At 35.5% G+C, this 21842-nt stretch overlaps 1 protein-coding gene across 1 annotated transcript in view; it reads left to right on the forward strand.

The window, feature by feature from the left end:
• The window catches only part of LOC125260545, a 31334-nt gene extending 17535 nt beyond the window's left edge, over positions 1-13799 (forward strand). The window contains exons 2-3 of the mRNA XM_048178954.1: positions 12672-12992; positions 13381-13799. Of these exons, the coding sequence (XP_048034911.1) occupies positions 12672-12992; positions 13381-13730 (671 nt within the window). The 3' untranslated portion in view covers positions 13731-13799. The remainder of the gene's footprint in view (positions 1-12671; positions 12993-13380) is intronic.
• The last annotated feature ends 8043 nt before the right edge of the window (positions 13800-21842 follow it).

Genomic DNA, 21842 nt, shown 5'->3' on the forward strand with positions numbered 1-21842 from the left:
AAGTCCTCAGTTCAAACCTTCCCACGCTATAATAGGAACTTATTCTCTTGGCCAGAGAATAACATTCCTTTTTATAATATTCTGTGGAAAACTTAACAGTTTGCTGGCCAAACTGGAATAGTTTCTCTAAACAACTATTAAGCTAGAACTGATCATATACGTAATTGATTATAATTCGTTGTAATTAATTCACATATATGCATAATTCCCTCTTGGGTCGGTATATGTATTATAATTAATCATAAGGCTTTATGATTTATTATATTCATATATTTCACCCATAAATTGATTGAATAACTGTACGATTTCGCTATAGCAGCAAATTAGCCACCTGTTTAGAGCTGCTTCTCATTTGCTGTTTTCTAGAGTAGTTTGAGTTAGCACTCGTCACTTCAGTTAATATGTATGTTTAGGTCGGCCTTAATCGGCCACCTGACATTGTTTGCTTGTGAGCTTCACTTTCTTTCTCTTATCCATGAGATTTCTCTTGAACGTTTGTAAGGTATAAATAAAAACCCTACCGGAGTCGATATAGTCGCGATCAGACAGAACAGGACCGAAAGACAATGAGATGTCTTCTGTTTCTGCAGGCGCTCCAATCCCTAGGCTGTCGCTGGCCAATAGGGATTGGAGTTGGATAGTTGCTTTCAGACACCTGGGTCATGTGACGTTCCCCATTGCGTAATCAAACGCAGAGTGAGGGAACCAACCTTTCATTGGAGAATAATAATTTTAAATGGGGGGAAAATCTCTTTATGCAGGGTTTCCGCGGGGTCTTAAAAAGTCTTAAAAAGTCTAAAATTCAGAACTTTAAATTTAAGGCCTTAAAAAGTCTTAAAAACGGCCAGATTTTCATCCGAGGTCTTAAATTTCATTTAGTCAGGTCTTAAATTTTTTTACTTATTTCCAGAAACGCTACCTGCTGAAAGTTATTACAAAGTAGCAAAAAAGTAGCGAGTCGTAGTTCTTTCTGGGGTATATTGGTGTTGGTATACGCGGTGATAAAACTACAAATCCCGTGATAAATGCAATACCTGCCCGCGAAATACGTCTGCGTCTCCTCGGAGTTTGTTAAAGTTCGGCTACGTGTGGAAAATGGAAAAGTGTACTTTCAACGAGACATGGCTAGATCACAGCGATTTCTGCTGTTGGTTACAATCGGTACCCAGCTCCAGGTACGAGGCTCACTGCAAACTTTGCAAAAAAAAAAAAAATTCAGTTAGAGAGTCTGGGTGTGAAGCGGTGTAAAGGCGTTGGAGTCACACGCCAGAGCGGAGAAACACAAGCTAGCCGCAAAATCCCTTCAGCGGACTCGGCCAATTAGCCTCACCACTGCCGTCGTCCTCCTCAATGCCTGGTTCCTCCGGTCTCCAGCGCAATATCATCACAGCTCCGTCGAACAACCTTCGGGGTACTTTTGGAGCGACTGACACATCGAAAGCCGAGGTGATTTGTATACTACACACGGTGACTAAACAAACACCACTCATTTAATAGCAACAGTGAGATTAGCGATCTCTTCCAAGTTATGTTCCCTGATTCAGTAATCGCGAAGCCGTTCTCTTGCGGGCCCAACAAGATCGCTTATGGCGAGATTTGGATTGGGGGAGTTTATAAAGAGGGACTTGATTCGTACTCTTACCGGGCCGTATGTTGTAACGTTCAATAAAAGCCAAATTGTTAAGTCGAGGTACCTGGCCTCACAGTTCATGGGACAGTGCGGGACACACACACACACACACACACACATACATATATCAGATAATCCATGTTAGATAGATACTCTAATTATCCCGAGGTAAGTATCTATCTATCTAAAATGGATTATCTGGTGTGTGTGTGTGTGCACGCTACATTGGTTGTTACATTGGTTGGAGTAGCCTGTTCAATCTTTATTAGGCTATTAATATGCTGTTTTGTAATGTAAATAAATATGAGATGAAATCTATTCTATTTGAGGGCAAGTTTGTTTTAGCCTATTTTCATTTTGGGCCTAAGGTTTTGGGCATTTGGCACATTGATGTGTGCGGAAGGTTACTAATGTGATTGCTTTATCTGTAAATTAAATTAATGCTTTTTCAATGACTGAATTCATTGAAATAAAATGATTTTTTCAGAATTTCTTTGATTTGAATATTTTTTGGTAATGCGTCGTGTAGGTCTTAAATTTCAATCTTTATGGTCTTAAAATGTCTTAAAAAGGTCTTAAATTTGACTTACTGAAACCTGCATAAACCCTGTTATGAAATAAATGTTTTACTCTAATACACATTGCTCACAATTAATCATACCCTTTTATTCAATACTTTTTGCAACCTCCTCCTTTTGCCAAGATAACAGCTCTGAGTCTTCACCTATAATGCCTGATGAGTTTAGAGAACACCTGACAAGAGATCAGAGATCATTCCTTCATGCAGAATCTCTCCAGATCCTTCAGATTCCCAGCTCCATGCTGGTTCTTCTTCTCTTCAGTTCACTCCACTCATTTTCTATATGGTTCAGGTCAGGGGACTGGGATGCCATGGCAGAAGTTTCTTCTTGTGCTCAGTGACACATTTTTGTATTGGTTTTGATGTTTGTTTTGGATCATTGTCCTGATGGAAGGTCCAACCACAGCCCATTATAAGAGTTCTAACAGGGACAGTCAGGTTTTGATTTTTTATCTTATGGTATTTGATAGATTCCATTATTCCATGTATCTGAACAAGATGTCCAGGATCTCTAGCAGAAAAATAGGCTTGCAACATTAAAGAGACAGCAATATATTTCATTGTACACATGGGGTACTTTTTACCCCTGTTTGCACCAAACCAATCTTAAGTGTTTGCTGCTAAAAAGCTAATTTTTTGTTGCTGTTTCATCTGACCATAGAATGTTTAAAAGGTAACTGACACTACTGGAACTTCAAACAGGATGGGTCAGATTATGTATTTACAAAGTTTTTGATCACTGAAGCCAATAACAGACATATCCGATGAGCGCGTGCAGGCCCGGATTAAGAACACGTTGGGCCCTGGGGCTATAGCAACACCAAGGGCCCCCTTTCATATGATTGCCATGCCACAGTGTCTTGTACCACAATAATTTTTTTTTTATTGTTATTATTTTTAATATTTTTACAAATTTCATTTTATCAAATCATTTTATATGATTTAGTGTGCACACAAGCACACTAAATATTCCATGCTATTTAACATATTTTAAAATATATTTAACATATAAAATATTTAACATATTTTAAAATTGTATTGCATATATGGCTGACACAATAATTCTTTCCTCTTATTAACACAAAATAAACTATTTTGAAGAATGTGGGTAACCAGACAGTTGATGGTCCCCAGTGATTTCCACATTATATTTTTTTCCTACTATGAAAATTAATGGGGACCAGCAACTGTTTGGTTACCCACATTCTTCAAAACATTTTCTTTTGTGTTCAACAGAAGATAGAAACACATTCAGGTTTAAAACAACTTGAAAGGGAGTATGTGATGACAGGATTTTAATTTTTGGGGTGAACTATCCCTTTAAGGACAAGGGTCCACATGCTAACTATTAGGATGCTGTCACTTTAAGACCTGCACGCGTCCGATTTTCTCAACTCACTTCAGACATAATCAACTGTGTTTATGTAAACCTTTTGTGTATTTGACAGTATTATAGCGCAATCAGAAGCGAAAGATGAAGTCCAGTAGTCAGGTGCTGTCTGACAGGCTTAAGTGTGTGTGCACGCTTCGGGTGTATGGGGTCAGAAAAAGCGCATCTCAGAACAGCACACGAATGACATGTTTAACTGGCAGGGCTTTAAAGCACATGCAAATAAAGAACTTTTGTGATTGCAAATAAGTGCAGTGTCCCGTGAGTAACTACCGCTGTGTTAACATGTGATGTGAATGTGTCGAGGTCAAGTTGTACGGATGGAGGCACCAGAACTGCAACTGATAGAATGTGCTTCAAAGGCAGATAGTGGAGACGACATTGCTGTTTGTCATAAAACAGTAGGAAAGTTAATTCGGTATTTTTACACGGGTGATGATGATGAGAGAAAAACACTGACTTTCTGAATTCAAACGGCAATAAAATCAATCGACTCAATCGTCCCTGTAAATGTTGAAAACACCTTACGTTTTCATGAGAAACAATTACCATCCAAATAGGGCTTAACTCGTTATAAGAATAATAACTTGCTGCAGCTGCTATCTCACCTTCTTCAACGTGTAAAGCACGCAGATCGGCGACGGTGTCGGTGGGTGAAGATAACTGTGAGCTGCCGCTGCACGCGGGGTCTTCCACTGGCTCGGATGTTTTATGTGAACCGAAGTAGTTAGTTAGTTTTGGAATTTTTGCTGTAAGACTAGCATCCCTTTTCTCCCTTTCAAGCTTGTTTTTCCTTTTTTGCGCACCACTATCACTTTTGTTTATCATTTTGAACACCAGTGAGGCTGAACAAGCAATAAAGGCCAATTTCCCATTTTCTAGTCTACCTGCGATAGCATAACGCAAAGAGGCATTTCCCGATGTCATGGCGCGAATTGTAAAGTGATTTTGAGTGGACGGTGATTTATCAGTCAGGCACATTTTCCAATCATTTTTTCTTGTTATTTTATTAGACACAAATCAACCACCTTTGACTTGTCAATCTCATTTCCTCCAGCCAATCACGGGCCCCCTCTATCCGCGGGCCCTGGGGCTTCAGCCCCACCCAGCCCTTATGTTAATCCGGGCCTGAGCGCGTGAACAAAATGGCCAATCAGAGGTATTTATGAATTCGCTCAACAGCGCTCAAAGGGTCACATTTTTAAAATTTCAGTACTGATGTGGTACCAAAGCCAGTACTTTTGACTCTATCACATAGTATATACACACATGATATACAATTTTTTTTTTTTTTTTTATATAAAATTTACAGTAAATCATTTTTTCATGTTCTAAAGATTGTAGTAGGTTTATAGTTAGAAATATGATTTAGTACAGGTGAAAGAAAAAAAATGCTGTAAAAGTTTTCTTTTAACACGTATTGGTGAATTGCAGTAACTTTTTCATAGAAATATTTGTGTACTGTACATACAGTAAGGGAGATGCTGGCAAAATTGCAGTAAGTCAGTCTGACAAATATTAATGTACTACAAGCTTTGGATTTTTTTAAATGTTAAAAGTCAGCTTAATTTACCCAGATCAGACGTTTTTAAGCAGTTGGGGAATTGGCAGACGTTCCCTAAAGCCCTATTCGGAAGGGATTCATTTTACATGGGGAGGTGGAGTAATGCAACTTTACCTCAGGACATCTGTAATATTATTGACCAATTGGCACGGGACAAGACATCTGAGTAAAACTAGCAAAAGTGGGAGGGGTAACTCAATTTACGCACCGCCGTCACGGCCGTCACGGCCGTCACCCACCGTCATGTGGATATACGTTGCTTCCTGATACCATATGCGCAAACACATATAATTTAAATATATGAACTATAAATAACAGTTAGGTCCGGTCAAATGATTTATTAATTAAATTCTGATTGGACTGTGATGGTAATAGGCACTTAGCTAAAGATAAAATTAGTTTTGTGCCTCTGACAATTGCTTCGATCTTCTTTTTGCTCTGAATGATATGTGGAAAATACTTGAGGTTTGCAACAGACTTGTCCCACCACCTACAACACAAATGAATGTTTCTTCAAGTGCTTCCATGCTTGAAAAATGCTCAGAAAACTACTTTTAAACAGGAAATGATGGAATTTTACCGTACATATTTACAGCGGGTCTATTCGAACGGGATTAGTATTACCTGAGGTAATTTTTCCGGACCTTTCTACAGAAGGTAAAAGTCGCCGTAATCTTTACTGACATCGTCCGTAATGATTACGGAGATGGCACATTCGGATGGGACTAAAATCACTGAGAAGCTCTGGTAATAATTACTTTACCTCACCTCCCCATGTTAAACTAATCCCATCCCAGTGGGGCTTTAGGCATTATGTACTGCGTTAGTATGTCAAAGCATTCTGAGATAGCTAACTAAAACCAAACTGTTTAAAAACAAACAGTTGAACATACATCAACGTGATAATGGCTACCTAAAATGACAGAAATCATCTTTGGAAAAAAAAAAAGAATTTGAAGTGTAATTTGATTGTTTCATTTGGCTCATGTCCCATTTGTTTACATGGAGATGTTGGGGTTTATGACCTATACTTCAGCCACCCACTAGGGGGTGATCGAAATGATTTGGTTTCACTTGTTTTCAGGACATGTGTGCCACACCCAGTGCTAGGGATGGGCGATATGGCCTAAAAAAATTATCACAATAATTTCAGGTACTTATTGCGATAACGATACCAATGACGATAATATAAATTATGTATATACAGGGTGCGATTTGTGGGGGGGACAGGGGTGATTTCCCCCCTTCTGGTCTATGTATCCCTGCCTCTGCTGAATTATTTTTATCCCCGGGGGGGATAAAAAATATCCCTCCCGGGTGATGCTACTCCACAAACCACCTACAGAGCATATAAAATACCAAAAATAAAAATCTTTTTTTTAAAACATCACCAAGTAAAACGCTACGTTTATATAGAACCGTCTCTTTACGACCACAACAAACGGGATGCTTTTCAGATGCGCATTCCGACTTCACCTCAGCGCCAGGCGCAAGTCAAACGAGCGCGGAAAAGGTGTTAGGTGACGACGAGGGAGCTTCAGTTGAACAACAGAGAACTGCGGTCAGACGAGATGTTGTCAGGCTATGTTGGAAAAACTCAGAAAAATGAACACGACTGTCCAATCAGCCGTTATACTGTGCTCGTGGTGCGCAGTGCATAATTACTTTAGCTATTATATCTTAAATAAAGCTACGAGCAATGACCGTCGTTGTTCTGTTGTAAGTTAAGTCATGAAATTACCAAATATGCGATTAAAGCTACCTGTGCATGCATTTATTTGTTGACATGGTTTTAAATTGTTATCCAATTTGTTGGCCTTAAAACGTCTTAAAACTGCACATATACACCAGGGAAATCTAAATTTTCGGGGGAGCATGCCCCCGTACCCCCCTAGCAAACAACATTTTCTGACCTCGGTAATTATGAAACCCTGCGTACGGCCCAGCTTATATTCTATCTAATGAAATCTGAGGTAAATGTGCATTTCTACAAATGTGCACACTTTTGGACTTAAAGTTTGTATGTGTATGCACTGAAATCAAAAATAAATGGGACCAAACGCGATTGAATGTAAAGGGTTGTGTCTCGTTATTCTATTAATAACTACTGATTGATTTTGCATTTCTATCAGAAATTAAGAATTATTAGTGTCATTGTAAATAGTGGTGCAAATATCTAAGCTATGTAATACTTCAAATCTCAAGGTTAAATCAGAAGATTTTTTTATTTATTTTTTTACCAATTTATATACCAAAAATAGTATATAGCTCCACTGTGGTTTAAAAAAATAAAAACAAAACCTTTTCAAAACATCCCCCCCTCTGTTTTTTTCACAAATAGCACCCTGTATATATATATATATATATATATATATATATATATATATATATATATATATATATATATATATATATATATATATATATATAATTTTGATGGACAGTAAAAAATGTGTCAATCAATTATTACCTGTAATTTTCATTTTTATATTATGATGATAAGACTTTTAATAGCTTCTGATTTCATCCACATTTTCATTTTTATTCATGAACTTGCAGGATAAGGTAATAGGCCTTGGCATTTATTTATATTATGAAAAGAAAGTTGAACAAAGACTGTGTCACTTCTCAGTTTTCAGCTTGATCATCCTTTCCTCTTTGCAGAACGAAATACATGAAAATATGTTGAAAGACAGTAGCTTACCGAAATCGTCAGTTCAGTCAGTGTTGCAAACAATTTCACTTAACATTACGTTAAATGTATACCTCAGAATTCATTGACCATAAACTTATAGTCAGCAAGAAAATTAACAAAATGAACCATTTAAAACAAAACAAACTGGATTAGAAACTGAATTATGTAAGTATAAGTATCATAACTTTATTATTATAAAATATACCTAAACTGAGTGCTTGCCTGTGCTCATTTTATTGTGGAGACTGAGCTTGCGCACTTCAGAAACACTGGAGCACACTCACCACTAACTGGACAGAGGTGGGAATTACAGTTACAAGCTACATCAGCCTCAGTAATCTGTCAAAATGACAAACGGCCTTCATATTTTTTCCGTCATATATATAGATATATATGTCACACGACCGCGGTGGCACAGTTGTCATGCCGACCATAACGGCCCTAACTGTATCAAAAAGTAACAATTCCAACTATGTGTTCAGATAGTTTACAAAATACAGCTGTGACGCAGCTCTCCGTGTACGCGCTTCGGACACTTCGGTAAAGTTGGTTTTATATTCGCACATTCGGACTTCTGATAAATGCAGACTTTCCAATAAATGTGCAATAAATTAATGTTTGCGAATTTTAAGCAGCGAGATGATATTGACAACCAACGATTGTCAACTTACAACATTTTTCACAGTCGATCAAAATAGGCAAGTATTGTTTTAATGGCATATTTACTTGTGAATGTCCACTGAATGTCCAATGTAGTGTGATTAACAAGGCTATTGAATACGGATGTCCGAATGTGCGAATATAAATCCAACTTTACCCAAGTGCGCTTCGGATGAGTACACATCTCCTCACAGCGCGCGCGAGTTCTCTTTTGCGTCTTACAGTTGAATGTTTAAAGTGGCAAGGTTTAAATGAGTTTAGTTTAAACACAGTAGCAACGTGAGATGTTCAGGTCTCACCTGCACTCGCGCGCTATCAACACCGGCGTGAATGACATACGGTTCATTCATTGAACATGTGGTAGTTTCATCCGCATTTGATTTTCTATAACCAAACCAGTTCCAAATTGTGGCGGTAGCTCCTCGCTTAACAACAAGCTGCTCATCAGCCTCACGTCTGCCTTTAGTCATGCTTGTTTTAACTCTGCACTTGAACAGTGAATCGGTCGCGCACAAAACTACGTCAACAACTAGACTTATCGTAATTATCGCGAGGAGACAAATTTTTAACGTGAGGAGAATTTTCAACGTTATACATCGCGAACGATACTATCGCCCATCCCTACCCGGTGCTGGCCCACAGCATTTAATATTTATTCATAGCCAGTGGCGTAGCAAGTCAGCCCCGGGCCCATATGCAAAAAAAAATGTACGGGCCCCCCTTGGCTTCGTGGACTTTTAATATGAATAAGATATCATCAGTAACATGCAAACAAAAATGTAAAAAAAAAAAAAAACACATTTCTAAAACAACAGCACTACAATAGGCCTACTATGTGCTCCTCCATCATTTTGACTTTGCGGATCTATTTTAAAAATGTAAAAAAACGGCTTTTCAACACAGTCTATGCTTGAATTCGACCGAATCGACTGGAATTTCAGAATGATCATAGCATCATGTCAGATGCGATGAGTCCGAAGATTATTCCAGTTATGAATGAATTATTCTGTCACAGACTTTTTTAATGCATGTTTTATTCCTAATAAATTTACTAGAAGTTTCTTCTCTAAATTTGTTTCCATCACGTTTTATGTGCATTTTATTTCGTTGAATATAAAGTAGGCCTATCCACCCCAGCAAGAGTACGAGTTACATTTATTCACATCTTGTGCAGTATCTTAAAATGTGCAGACATAGTCGTTTTTTTCAGAAAACCAACGACACTCATTTAAAATTCTGTACTACTGACATTACTGCATGCGTAAGTTTCAGAAACCCACTTTAAAAATGACAGAAATGCGAATACCGGTCAAATACCATAGATCATCGCTAAGACATGGGATGGACCATTTTATGGTCCATTTATTCAGATTCTTAATGATTTTCAGTACATTTAACATAGATAGGCTATAGCAAGTTATTGAAAACATTATTTCTATTATACTTCATTTTTCTGAACATATGTACACAGGTTCTGTCTCGCGCACAGACGCGCGTGCGAGACTTTGAAAGTATTTGGCTGCAGAAAGACGCGTTCGGCGATCTAGTGGGCTTTTGTTTTCAAGCACTCAATTCACTCTTGCATGGGCTGTTTTCAGTACACACACTGTCCGTGCCATAACAAAAATTGGGCTACACGCGGACGGGGAGTGCGGACGTCCGCGAACCCTCCTGATGACGAAAATGTTGCGACGCAAACGGTGCGCGGATGCCCGAAGTATACTTTGGGGTTAAGCCCGTAATAGCAGGCCCCTAATCCGCCCGGGCCCATATGCGCGTGCATACCTTGCATGCCCAGACGCTACGCCACTGTTCATAGCATATTATTCAGTACACTTAAGAACTGTGGATATTCAGAGTGATTTCAGAGAGTTATTTTTATCCATTCATTTCAAGTGTATGTATGACAGACCAGTTCTGTAATTGTGTCACCTGGGGTATTACCTTTTTGGTGTTGTATTATGTAACTTTGAGAGTGCATTACCTCCCAATCTTAACATTTGGTGGGGAATTATACAGTTTTATTGTTCTTGAGGATTCTATTAAATAGAGTGTTCAGACAGAGGGTGAAAACTGATGCTGCAACAATGTACATTTATAATAAAAATAGTTTTTTTAAACATTAAATCATGTAAACCAGTTTTGCAGACCCAATAAACAAAATTATGAACCCATAAATAAGCATAATAGGGGCCTTGTAATAAGTCATGTTATGTCCCCCTTTTGTCTAGGGGTGATGGGAGAGTAACATATAGAAGTAAAAATGAATGAAAACATATTCATTTGAAAAACAGGGCCAAAGATGAGAGAGAGTTGGTTCTGTCGGCACTCCCAGCACTCACACAAACACAGATTTATTCTTTAAGGTTTTATTCAAAGTAAAGTCTCTTATAAAAATTAAGAATAAGGCAAAACAATAGAGAGAACTCAAATAAGTAATGATAAATAATGAGAAGACTCTTCTAGCTTCAGGAGGGGGTTAAAGCCAAAATAACAAACAAATGGAGATAGCTACTTGGGAGTAAGGGAGTCTAAATAACCTATCAAACAAAACATCATATAAACAGCAAATCTCTTACCTGACTACCTTACTAACTGAAAACAGGGAAAAACAGGGGTTAGTAAAAACAAGGCACCCACCTCCCTACTGCGTCTACAGGCAGTGATAATGGGGCAATTACACAGTGTAACTACAGTATAGTGCTGGGCGGGATGACCAACAATCTGTATGATGGTTTATTTTTAAGATTCTGGTGATTTCACGGTTTGTCACTGTTTTTTTGGCATATTTTACTGTCAGGGGTACAGGGAATATATTAGGCCTATATAAACATTGTAAAGACAAATAAAAATGTTTTTAAAAATGTAATCAAATCAGTTTATAAAGCTAACAATTTAGTTTAAAACATAATCAAATTAAATTTAATTTAATTAATAATATTAATAAGTTGGCTACATTTTTACTGTGCAATATCTGTAATTTCAATGAAGACCTTTGAGTTTGTCTTTATTATTAATTATTATTATTAGGCTATTATCTCTATTAATCGAAGTACACTCGGTTGTACAATAGTATATTTCTGTTATTTCAAGTTATACCAAACTTTTAGTTTGACAGGGTTGTGAAGACCTTTTTAGCTACGCACCGGTATGGCGGTTTTTGAAAAATTCATATCGGTCTCGAAATTGAAAACGGTATACCATATGAACCGGTCTACCGCCCTGCACTAATACAGCAGATAACTACTTTCACTACAGCAGATACAACGTTAGTTCTGGGAGGGCAGACAGGCCATGCTCTCTCTGGTGAACACCCAGTTCCCTCTGTGTAAATGCAAGCTCCTCTCCACCACTCTAATGCGGAACAGGTGGCATCAATTGGGCTCCTGCAAGAGGAACAGGAAAACAGGGAAAACTAAACTTCCCAGCATGCTGTTGGGTATCAGGGAGACACAGGCTGCGTCCGAAAACTGGAAAATGCTGCCTTCTGAGGACACATTTCAAGGTAGTAAGGCATCAAGGCACGTCCGAATCCAATGATAGCACTTCCTGTCTCATGAGATACCTTCCTCAGATCGATTTTTGAAGGAAGCATAGATGTATCCTTGGCTACCTTTGATATCCCACAATCCTGTGCTTTCCATTCTGTGACAGTTGAGCTAGAAAAATAAAGATGGCGTCCAAAAGTTGCGTTTGCTGCCTAGTTTGTGTATAAATGATCGATTTTGACCAACATATTTCAATTTTGATATCATTTCTACTGAGAAATTACTACTGTAGTAATTAAATATTTGTTTAGTTCTCAGCAAAGCTTGTGCTATTTTGCTGTAGATCATTAAACTGTTACACTGCCTCAGAAGTCTGTCTGAAAGCAGTTTCGTGAGGTGCCTTCATGCACAAACACTGCCGTACAAGTCATTCTCTTATAAGGCGGCGAGGCAGCAAGACACCTACCTAGGTTTTCGGGCGCAGCCATTGTCACATACACACATTCACAAAATTGACAACAATAAACGATATACGTCCTGGGACATAACAGTCAAAATGTGTTTATGAGCTCAAGACTGATTTCTGTTGAACTCTGTTCAGTAACATGAGCAGCAGTGTTATATGAGTTTAATCTCTGAGAAACTGTTTGTGTTTGTTCTGCAGGAGTGTGTGGTGCTGGAACAGATGAAGTGAAGACTGTGATGGAGGGAGAATCTGTCACTCTTAACCCTGATCTTACTCAAATACAGGGAATTAATCAGTTACTGTGGAGGTTTGGAGATTTACGTTCAGTCATTGCTCAAATCGAGGAAAATGACATTTCATATCCCATTGTCCCTGAGATGTTCAAAGACAGACTGAAGCTGGATCAGACTGGATCTCTGACAATCACAAACATGAGAACTAAACACTCTGGACTTTATAAACTAGAGATCAACCACAAAACTGGGACCTCACGTTTGAGTTTCAGCGTTACTGTCTATGGTGAGGACACTTTTATTTATGAATAATTAGATGTTTTAAGTTTATTGTTGTTTTATTAATTAAAATGAATTAAACTTCTCTTAAAAATCTTAAAAAGATTTTAAACTGCAGCCTGAAAATCTTAGAAAAACAATCTTACAGAAAAGCTTTTGCCTATAGAGGGAGCAGATTCAGTCAACACATATATATAAGGAATATGTTTAAGGAAAATTATATACAGCAGCACTTAAATTATATAGATGGATAGATATATATAGCATAAACTAATTAATACATGCTTTTTGTAGTAATCATGAGATAAACTAATTGACTGTTAAAGTTAATATTTTAGTGCCACCAGTAACTTTAATTTTTTAATGTTTAATATCTGTGAATCTGTCTCATGCAGAGTCTCCAGCTGTTATTGATGCTTTTAAAGGTGAAACGAAGAGTGTATCAGAGACGGAGGGAGAATCTGTCACTCTTCAGACTGATACTGAAACACACGGAGATGAGCTGATAGTGTGGAGGTTTGGAGATGAAGGAAAACTCATAGCTAAACATGATCTAGAGGCCAAGAGTCCACCATTATATGATCCTGATGAGAGATTCAGAGACAGACTGAAGCTGGATCATCAGACCGGATCTCTGACCATCACAAACACCAGAACCACAGACTCTGGAGTTTATAAAGTGAAGATCAGCAGCAGCAAACAGACTTTAAACAAGAGATTCACTGTTACTGTCAGCCGTAAGTAACTCAAGACTATTAATTAATGTAATAATTGTTTATCAGCTGTCTGTAAATAATTCATAACTTCTCACCCAGAACCTTTATTATCTAAAACGCTTGTCTGACACCTGTAAATACAGTAGATCTGATAAATAAGGATTTTCTTTATCACTCAGGTTATATAGTGCTGATGTTTATAGTGTTTGTTATAGATCAGACTCATTCACACTAATGACTTTTTATCATTACAGTATCAGATCTTCACTCAGGTTATATAGTGTTGATGTTTATAGTGTTTGTTATAGATCAGACTCATTCACACTAATGACTCTTTATCATTACAGTATCAGATCTTCACTCAGATTATATAGTGTTGATGTTTATAGTGTTTGTTATAGATCAGACTCATTCACACTAATGACTCTTTATCATTACAGTATCAGATCTTCACTCAGGTTATATAGTGTTGATGTTTATAGTGTTTGTTATAGATCAGACTCATTCACACTAATGACTCTTTATCATTACAGTATCAGATCTTCACTCAGGTTATATAGTGTTGATGTTTATAGTGTTTGTTATAGATCAGACTCATTCACACTAATGACTTTTTATCATTACAGTATCAGATCTTCACTCAGGTTATATAGTGTTGATGTTTATAGTGTTTGTTATAGATCAGACTCATTCACACTAATGACTTTTTATCATTACAGTATCAGATCTTCACTTAGGTTATATAGTGTTGATGTTTATAGTGTTTGTTATAGATCAGACTCATTCACACTAATGACTCTTTATCATTACAGTATCAGATCCTCACTCAGGTTATAGTTCTGATGTTTATAGTGTTTGTTATAGATCAGACTCATTCACACTAATGACTTTTTATCATTACAGTATCAGATCTTCACTCAGGTTATATAGTGCTGATGTTTATAGTGTTTGCTATAGATCAGACTCATTCACACTAATGACTTTTTATCATTACAGTATCAGATCTTCACTCAGGTTATATAGTGTTGATGTTTATTGTGTTTGTTATAGTTCAGACTCATTCACACTAATGACTCTTTATCATTACAGTATCAGATCTTCACTCAGGTTATATAGTGCTGATGTTTATAGTGTTTGCTATAGATCAGACTCATTCACACTAATGACTGTCTTTATCATAACAGTATTAGATCTTCACTCAGGTTATATAGTGTTGATGTTTATAGTGTTTGTTATAGATCAGACTCATTCACGCTAATGCCTCTTTATCATTACAGTATCAGATCTTCACTCAGGTTATATAGTGCTGATGTTTATAGTGTTTGTTATAGATCAGACTCATTCACACTAATGACTATCATTACAGTATCAGATCTTCACTCAGGTTATATAGTGCTGATGTTTATAGTGTTTGTTATAGATCAGACTCATTCACACTAATGACTCTTTATCATTACAGTATCAGATCTTCACTCAGGTTATATAGTGTTGATGTTTATAGTGTTTGTTATAGATCAGACTCATTCACACTAATGACTATCATTACAGTATCAGATCTTCACTCAGGTTATATAGTGCTGATGTTTATAGTGTTTGTTATAGATCAGACTCATTCACACTAATGACTATCATTACAGTATCAGATCTTCACTCAGGTTATATAGTGCTGATGTTTATAGTGTTTGTTATAGATCAGACTCATTCATACTAATGACTCTTTATCATTACAGTATCAGATCTTCACTCAGGTTATATAATGTTGATGTTTATAGTGTTTGTTATAGATCAGACTCATTCACACTAATGACTTTATCATTACAGTATCAGATTTTCACTCAGGTTATATAGTGTTGATGTTTATAGTGTTTGTTATAGATCAGACTCATTCACACTAATGACTTTTTATCATTACAGTATCAGATCTTCACTCAAGTTATATAGTGTTGATGTTTATAGTGTTTGTTATAGATCAGACTCATTCACACTAATGACTTTTTATCATTACAGTATAAGATCTTCACTCAGGTTATATAGTGCTGATGTTTATAGTGTTTGTTATAGATCAGACTCATTCACACTAATGACTTTTTATCATTACAGTATCAGATCTTCACTCAGGTTATATAGTGTTGATGTTTATAGTGTTTGTTATAGATCAGACTCATTCACACTAATGACTTTTTATCATTACAGTATCAGATCTTCACTCAGGTTATATAGTGTTGATGTTTATTGTGTTTGTTATAGTTCAGACTCATTCACACTAATGACTCTTTATCATTACAGTATCAGATCTTCACTCAGGTTATATAGTGTTGATGTTTATTCAGGTTATATAGTGTTGATGTTTATTGTGTTTGTTATAGTTCAGACTCATTCACACTATTGACTCTTTATCATTACAGTATCAGATCTTCACTCAGGTTATATAGTGTTGATGTTTATAGTGTTTGTTATAGATCAGACTCATTCACACTAATGACTTTTTATCATTACAGTATCAGATCTTCACTCAGGTTATATAGTGTTGATGTTTATAGTGTTTGTTATAGATCAGACTCATTCACACTAATGACTTTTTATCATTACAGTATCAGATCTTCACTCAGGTTATATAGTGCTGATGTTTATAGTGTTTGTTATAGATCAGACTCATTCACACTAATGACTATCATTACAGTATCAGATCTTCACTCAGGTTATATAGTGCTGATGTTTATAGTGTTTGTTATAGATCAGACTCATTCACACTAATGACTTTATCATTACAGTATCAGATTTTCACTCAGGTTATATAGTGTTGATGTTTATAGTGTTTGTTATAGATCAGACTCATTCACACTAATGAATCTTTATCATTACAGTATCAGATCTTCACTCAGGTTATATAGTGTTGATGTTTATAGTGTTTGTTATAGATCAGACTCATTCACACTAATGACTTTTTATCATTACAGTATCAGATCTTCACTCAGGTTATATAGTGTTCATGTTTATAGTGTTTGTTATAGATCAGACTCATTCACACTAATGACTGTCTTTATCATTACAGTATCAGATCTTCACTCAGGTTATATAGTGCTGATGTTTATAGTGTTTGCTATAGATCAGACTCATTCACACTAATGACTGTCTTTATCATAACAGTATCAGATCTTCACTCAGGTTATATAGTGCTGATGTTTATAGTGTTTGCTATAGATTAGACTCATTCACACTAATGACTGTCTTTATCATAACAGTATCAGATCTTCACTCAGGTTATATAGTGCTGATGTTTATAGTGTTTGTTATAGATCAGACTCATTCACACTAATGACTGTCTTTATCATTACAGTATCAGATCTTCACTCAGGTTATATAGTGTTGATGTTTATAGTGTTTGTTATAGATCAGACTCATTCACACTAATGACTCTTTATCATTACAGTATCAGATCTTCACTCAGGTTATATAGTGTTGATGTTTATAGTGTTTGTTATAGATCAGACTCATTCACACTAATGACTCTTTATCATTACAGTATCAGATCTTCACTCAGGTTATATAGTGTTGATGTTTATAGTGTTTGTTATAGATCAGACTCATTCACACTAATGACTTTATCATTACAGTATCAGATCTTCACTCAGGTTATATAGTGTTGATGTTTATAGTGTTTGTTATAGATCAGACTCATTCACACTAATGACTTTATCATTACAGTATCAGATCTTCACTCAGGTTATATAGTGTTGATGTTTATAGTGTTTGCTATAGATCAGACTCATTCACACTAATGAATCTTTATCATTACAGTATCAGATCTTCACTCAGGTTATATAGTGCTGATGTTTATAGTGTTTGTTATAGATCAGACTCATTCACACTAATGACTCTTTATCATTACAGTATCAGATCTTCACTCAGGTTATATAGTGTTGATGTTTATAGTGTTTGTTATAGATCAGACTCATTCACACTAATGACTATCATTGCAGTATCAGATCTTCACTCAGGTTATATAGTGTTGATGTTTATAGTGTTTGCTATAGATCAGACTCATTCACACTAATGACTCTTTATCATTACAGTATCAGATCTTCACTCATGTTATATAGTGTTGATGTTTATAGTGTTTGTTATAGATCAGACTCATTCACACTAATGACTCTTTATCATTACAGTATCAGATCTTCACTCAGGTTATATAGTGTTGATGTTTATAGTGTTTGTTATAGATCAGACTCATTCACACTAATGACTATCATTACAGTATCAGATCTTCACTCAGGTTATATAGTGCTGATGTTTATAGTGTTTGTTATAGATCAGACTCATTCAGACTAATGACTCTTTATCATTACAGTATCAGATCTTCACTCAGGTTATATAGTGTTGATGTTTATAGTGTTTGTTATAGATCAGACTCATTCACACTAATGACTATCATTACAGTATCAGATCTTCACTCAGGTTATATAGTGCTGATGTTTATAGTGTTTGTTATAGATCAGACTCATTCACACTAATGACTCTTTATCATTACAGTATCAGATCTTCACTCAGGTTATATAGTGTTGATGTTTATAGTGTTTGCTATAGATCAGACTCATTCACACTAATGTTTGTCTCTCTTTATCTTTTCCAGTTCCAGGTGTGCCTCCATATGCTGTAGCTGTGATTGTTGTTGTTCTGCTGGTATTATATGCTGCCGCAGGTGCTGGTGTTTTTTACTATTTTCACAAAGTCTCTGAACTACAAAAGCAAACAAGTAAGTATTACAGCTGACACAGCAAGAGCAAAGGGGGGGAGGGGGGGCGTATTTACAATTTGTTTACATAAATTTAATTCAATATTTAAATATGGATTCTTTTCTAGTTTTAACTTTTTAATTAAAATGTACCTTAAATATGAAACTAAACTGCCAGTAGGTGGCAGCAAGTCACTGTCTTGAGTGAGTGTATGGAAGGCCGTTTCAGCATAAAAACGTTCCAGCGTTACTCGTCGTAATTATATTTTTACTAGTAACAATTAAATTAAAGAGCTCTATAATTTAATTTTTACTAGTAACAATTACAATTATAGAGCTCTCTAATTGAATTATAGAGCTCTGCAATTATATTTTTACTAGTAACAATTAAATTACAGAGCTCTATAATTCAGTTTTTACTAGTAACAATTATGATTGTAGAGCTCTCTAATTGAATTATAGAGCTCTGCAATTATATTCTTACTAGTAACAACTGAATTGTAGAGCTCTATAATTCAGTTTTTACTAGTAACAATTCCAATTAGAGAGCTCTACAATTCATTTATTACTAGTAAGAATTCAATTGCAGAGCTCTGTAATTCAATTGTTACTAGTAATAATCCAATTGCAGAGCTCTACAATTCCACTAGAGAGCTCTCTAATTCAATTGTTACTAGTAAAAACTGAATTAGAGAGCTCTTTAATTCAATTCTTACTAGTAACAATTCTAATTACAGAGCTCTATAATTGTATTATTACTAGTAAAAACTCCTATTCATGAGATGCAAAACAGATTGCAGATTTCCCACCTACAAAAGTGAGTTTCAAAATAAAAGCCCTGTAGCGTGGTTCTAAAGTATCCTGAAATATTTTACAGACTTAGGTAACATATTAATCATGTTCACATTAAAGCAAAATTAAGATGATGCCTGAGATGAAAGCCTATATTTAGTCGTTATATTCATTCACCTTTGTATATTGGTAAAGCTAAGAGCCAAGAACACTCCATGTCACTGGACATAATATAGGGTGAAATGCCCTAAGCCACCCAAAGTGTTTTGACAAACTTGATATTAAGGAGTATAAATTCATTTTAAATATTTACAGTGTTTAGTATTGTTATGCAATAATAGAATGATTATCGCGGATATCTAATACAAAATAAACACCTCTAGTTGATTATCAATTTGTGTTAATAATAGGCGATTTGGCGCTGGGATGTGTTGTTTTTGAAATTATGTTGTTGAGTGCTCGTTGTCACTGTTATCAGAGGCGCGTGCAACAGGGTTCACAGCGCTCGTGCACACGGATTAGCACTTCATTCTATCGCTGTTGCGGAGACTCTCTATTCGATACGTTGAAATCACAAAAAAACAAAATACATATAAACGTGTCCCTGCTCTTGATATACAATCACTGATGAAAATCTTTGGTTTTAATGAGAAAAAAAAAACTACACATGGTTGGATTAGAACCGGGAACCTCTTGCATCCTAAACGGAGAAACTGCCACTAATCCATCAGGACATTTAATTATCAAAGGCGGATCGTCGTATTTATTAACTAATGTACATACTCTCGAGACTAACGACATTGTATTATAGCAGATGTAGGAAAACTATCATATTTGAACACATTTATAATTTTAATATCATATTATTATTATTATTATTGTAATAATAATACAACATACCCCCCCATACACATTCTTGTCCCACCCACATTGTAAAACAAATTACGCCACCCCAGTTGAATATGCATAAGGCACGATTAGCATAATGATATGTCGCCGAATACAGAGCTCTGTAATGCAATTGTTACTAGTAAGAATTGCTATTGTAGAGCTCTGTAATTCAATTTGTACTAGTAAGATTGCAATTACAGAGCTCTCTAATTCTAATTGTTACTAGTAAGAACTGAATTATGGAGCTCTGTGACTTAATTCTTACTGGTAACAATTCAATTAGAGAGCTCTGTAATTCAATTATAGAGCTCTATAATCAAATTGTTACTAGTAACAATTGAATTAGAGAGCTCTATAATTTAATTATTACTAGTAAGAATTGCAATTAGAGAGCTCTACAATTGAATTCTTACTAGTAACAATTGAATTAGAGAGCTCTGTAATTCAATTATAGAGCTCTGCAATTACACATATCTTTAATGTGTATTTTTACTAGTAATAAATCAATTGAAGAGCTCTGTAATTCAATTGTTACTAGTAAGAATTGCAATTAGAGAGCTCTACAATTGAATTCTTACTAGTAACAATTGAATTAGAGAGCTCTGTAATTCAATTATAGAGCTCTGCAATTACACATATCTTTAATGTGTATTTTTACTAGTAATAAATCAATTGAAGAGCTCTGTAATTCAATTGTTACTAGTAAGAATTCAATTAGAGTTCTATAATTGTAATTGTTACTAGTAACAATTGAATTAGAGAGCTCTATAATTGTAATTGTTACTAGTAAGAATTCAATTAGAGAGCTCTATAATCCCAATTGTTACTAGTAACAATTGAATTACAGAGCTCTATAATTAAAAATGAATGGAAGTCAATGGAGACATATGACTAGTAATAAATGAATTGTAGAGCTCTCTAATTGGAATTGTTACTAGTAACAATTGAATTAGAGAGCTCTATAATCATAATTGTTACTAGTAAAAATTGAATTATAGAGCTCTATAATTGTTATTGTTACTAGTAAAAACCGAATTAGAGAGCTCTACAATTATAATTGTTACTAGTAAAAATTGAATTATAGAGCTCTTTAATTTAATTGTTACTAGTAAAAATATAATTACGACGAGTAACGCTGGAACGTTTTTATGCTGAAACGGCCTTCCATAGTGAGTGAGTCAACTGATGTGTTCAAATGACTGATTCATTCAGGAATGAAGCTTGGATTCATTTGTTCCAAACGCGGTTTTCAGTCAGTATAACAAAAACATTTCTGTACGGAGACTCTGTTCTGCTGTTCTGCATCATTTTGAAATTTTCGTTTGGCAAAATAAAGAAAAAATAAACATTATTAAAGGATTAGTTCACTTTTAAATAAACTTAAAGAAAAAGAAATTAAAGTTTTTGATGAAAACATTCCAGGATTTTTCTCCTTGACATGGGGGTGAGTAAATTATCAGGAAAAGTTTATTTAAAAGTGAACTAATCCTAAGTAAACAGTACTGTGTCTAAAATGTAACTCACATTGTTCATTTAACAATAAGTTGAAGGAACATTGCATTTGTGCTGATTTGGGGGAAATGGCACTCTTGCTCGTGTGATATTGTAATACAACTACATCTTATGATATAATGACAAAAACTCATCGGGGCAAAAAATGCCCATGAATCTTGAATTTTGAGGGCAAATAACTGCATCCATAGCTATGTTACATCACGCTGAATAA

This window comes from Megalobrama amblycephala, linkage group LG24 (assembly GCF_018812025.1).
Source record: "Megalobrama amblycephala isolate DHTTF-2021 linkage group LG24, ASM1881202v1, whole genome shotgun sequence".
In the NCBI taxonomy this organism is placed as follows: domain Eukaryota; kingdom Metazoa; phylum Chordata; class Actinopteri; order Cypriniformes; family Xenocyprididae; genus Megalobrama; species Megalobrama amblycephala.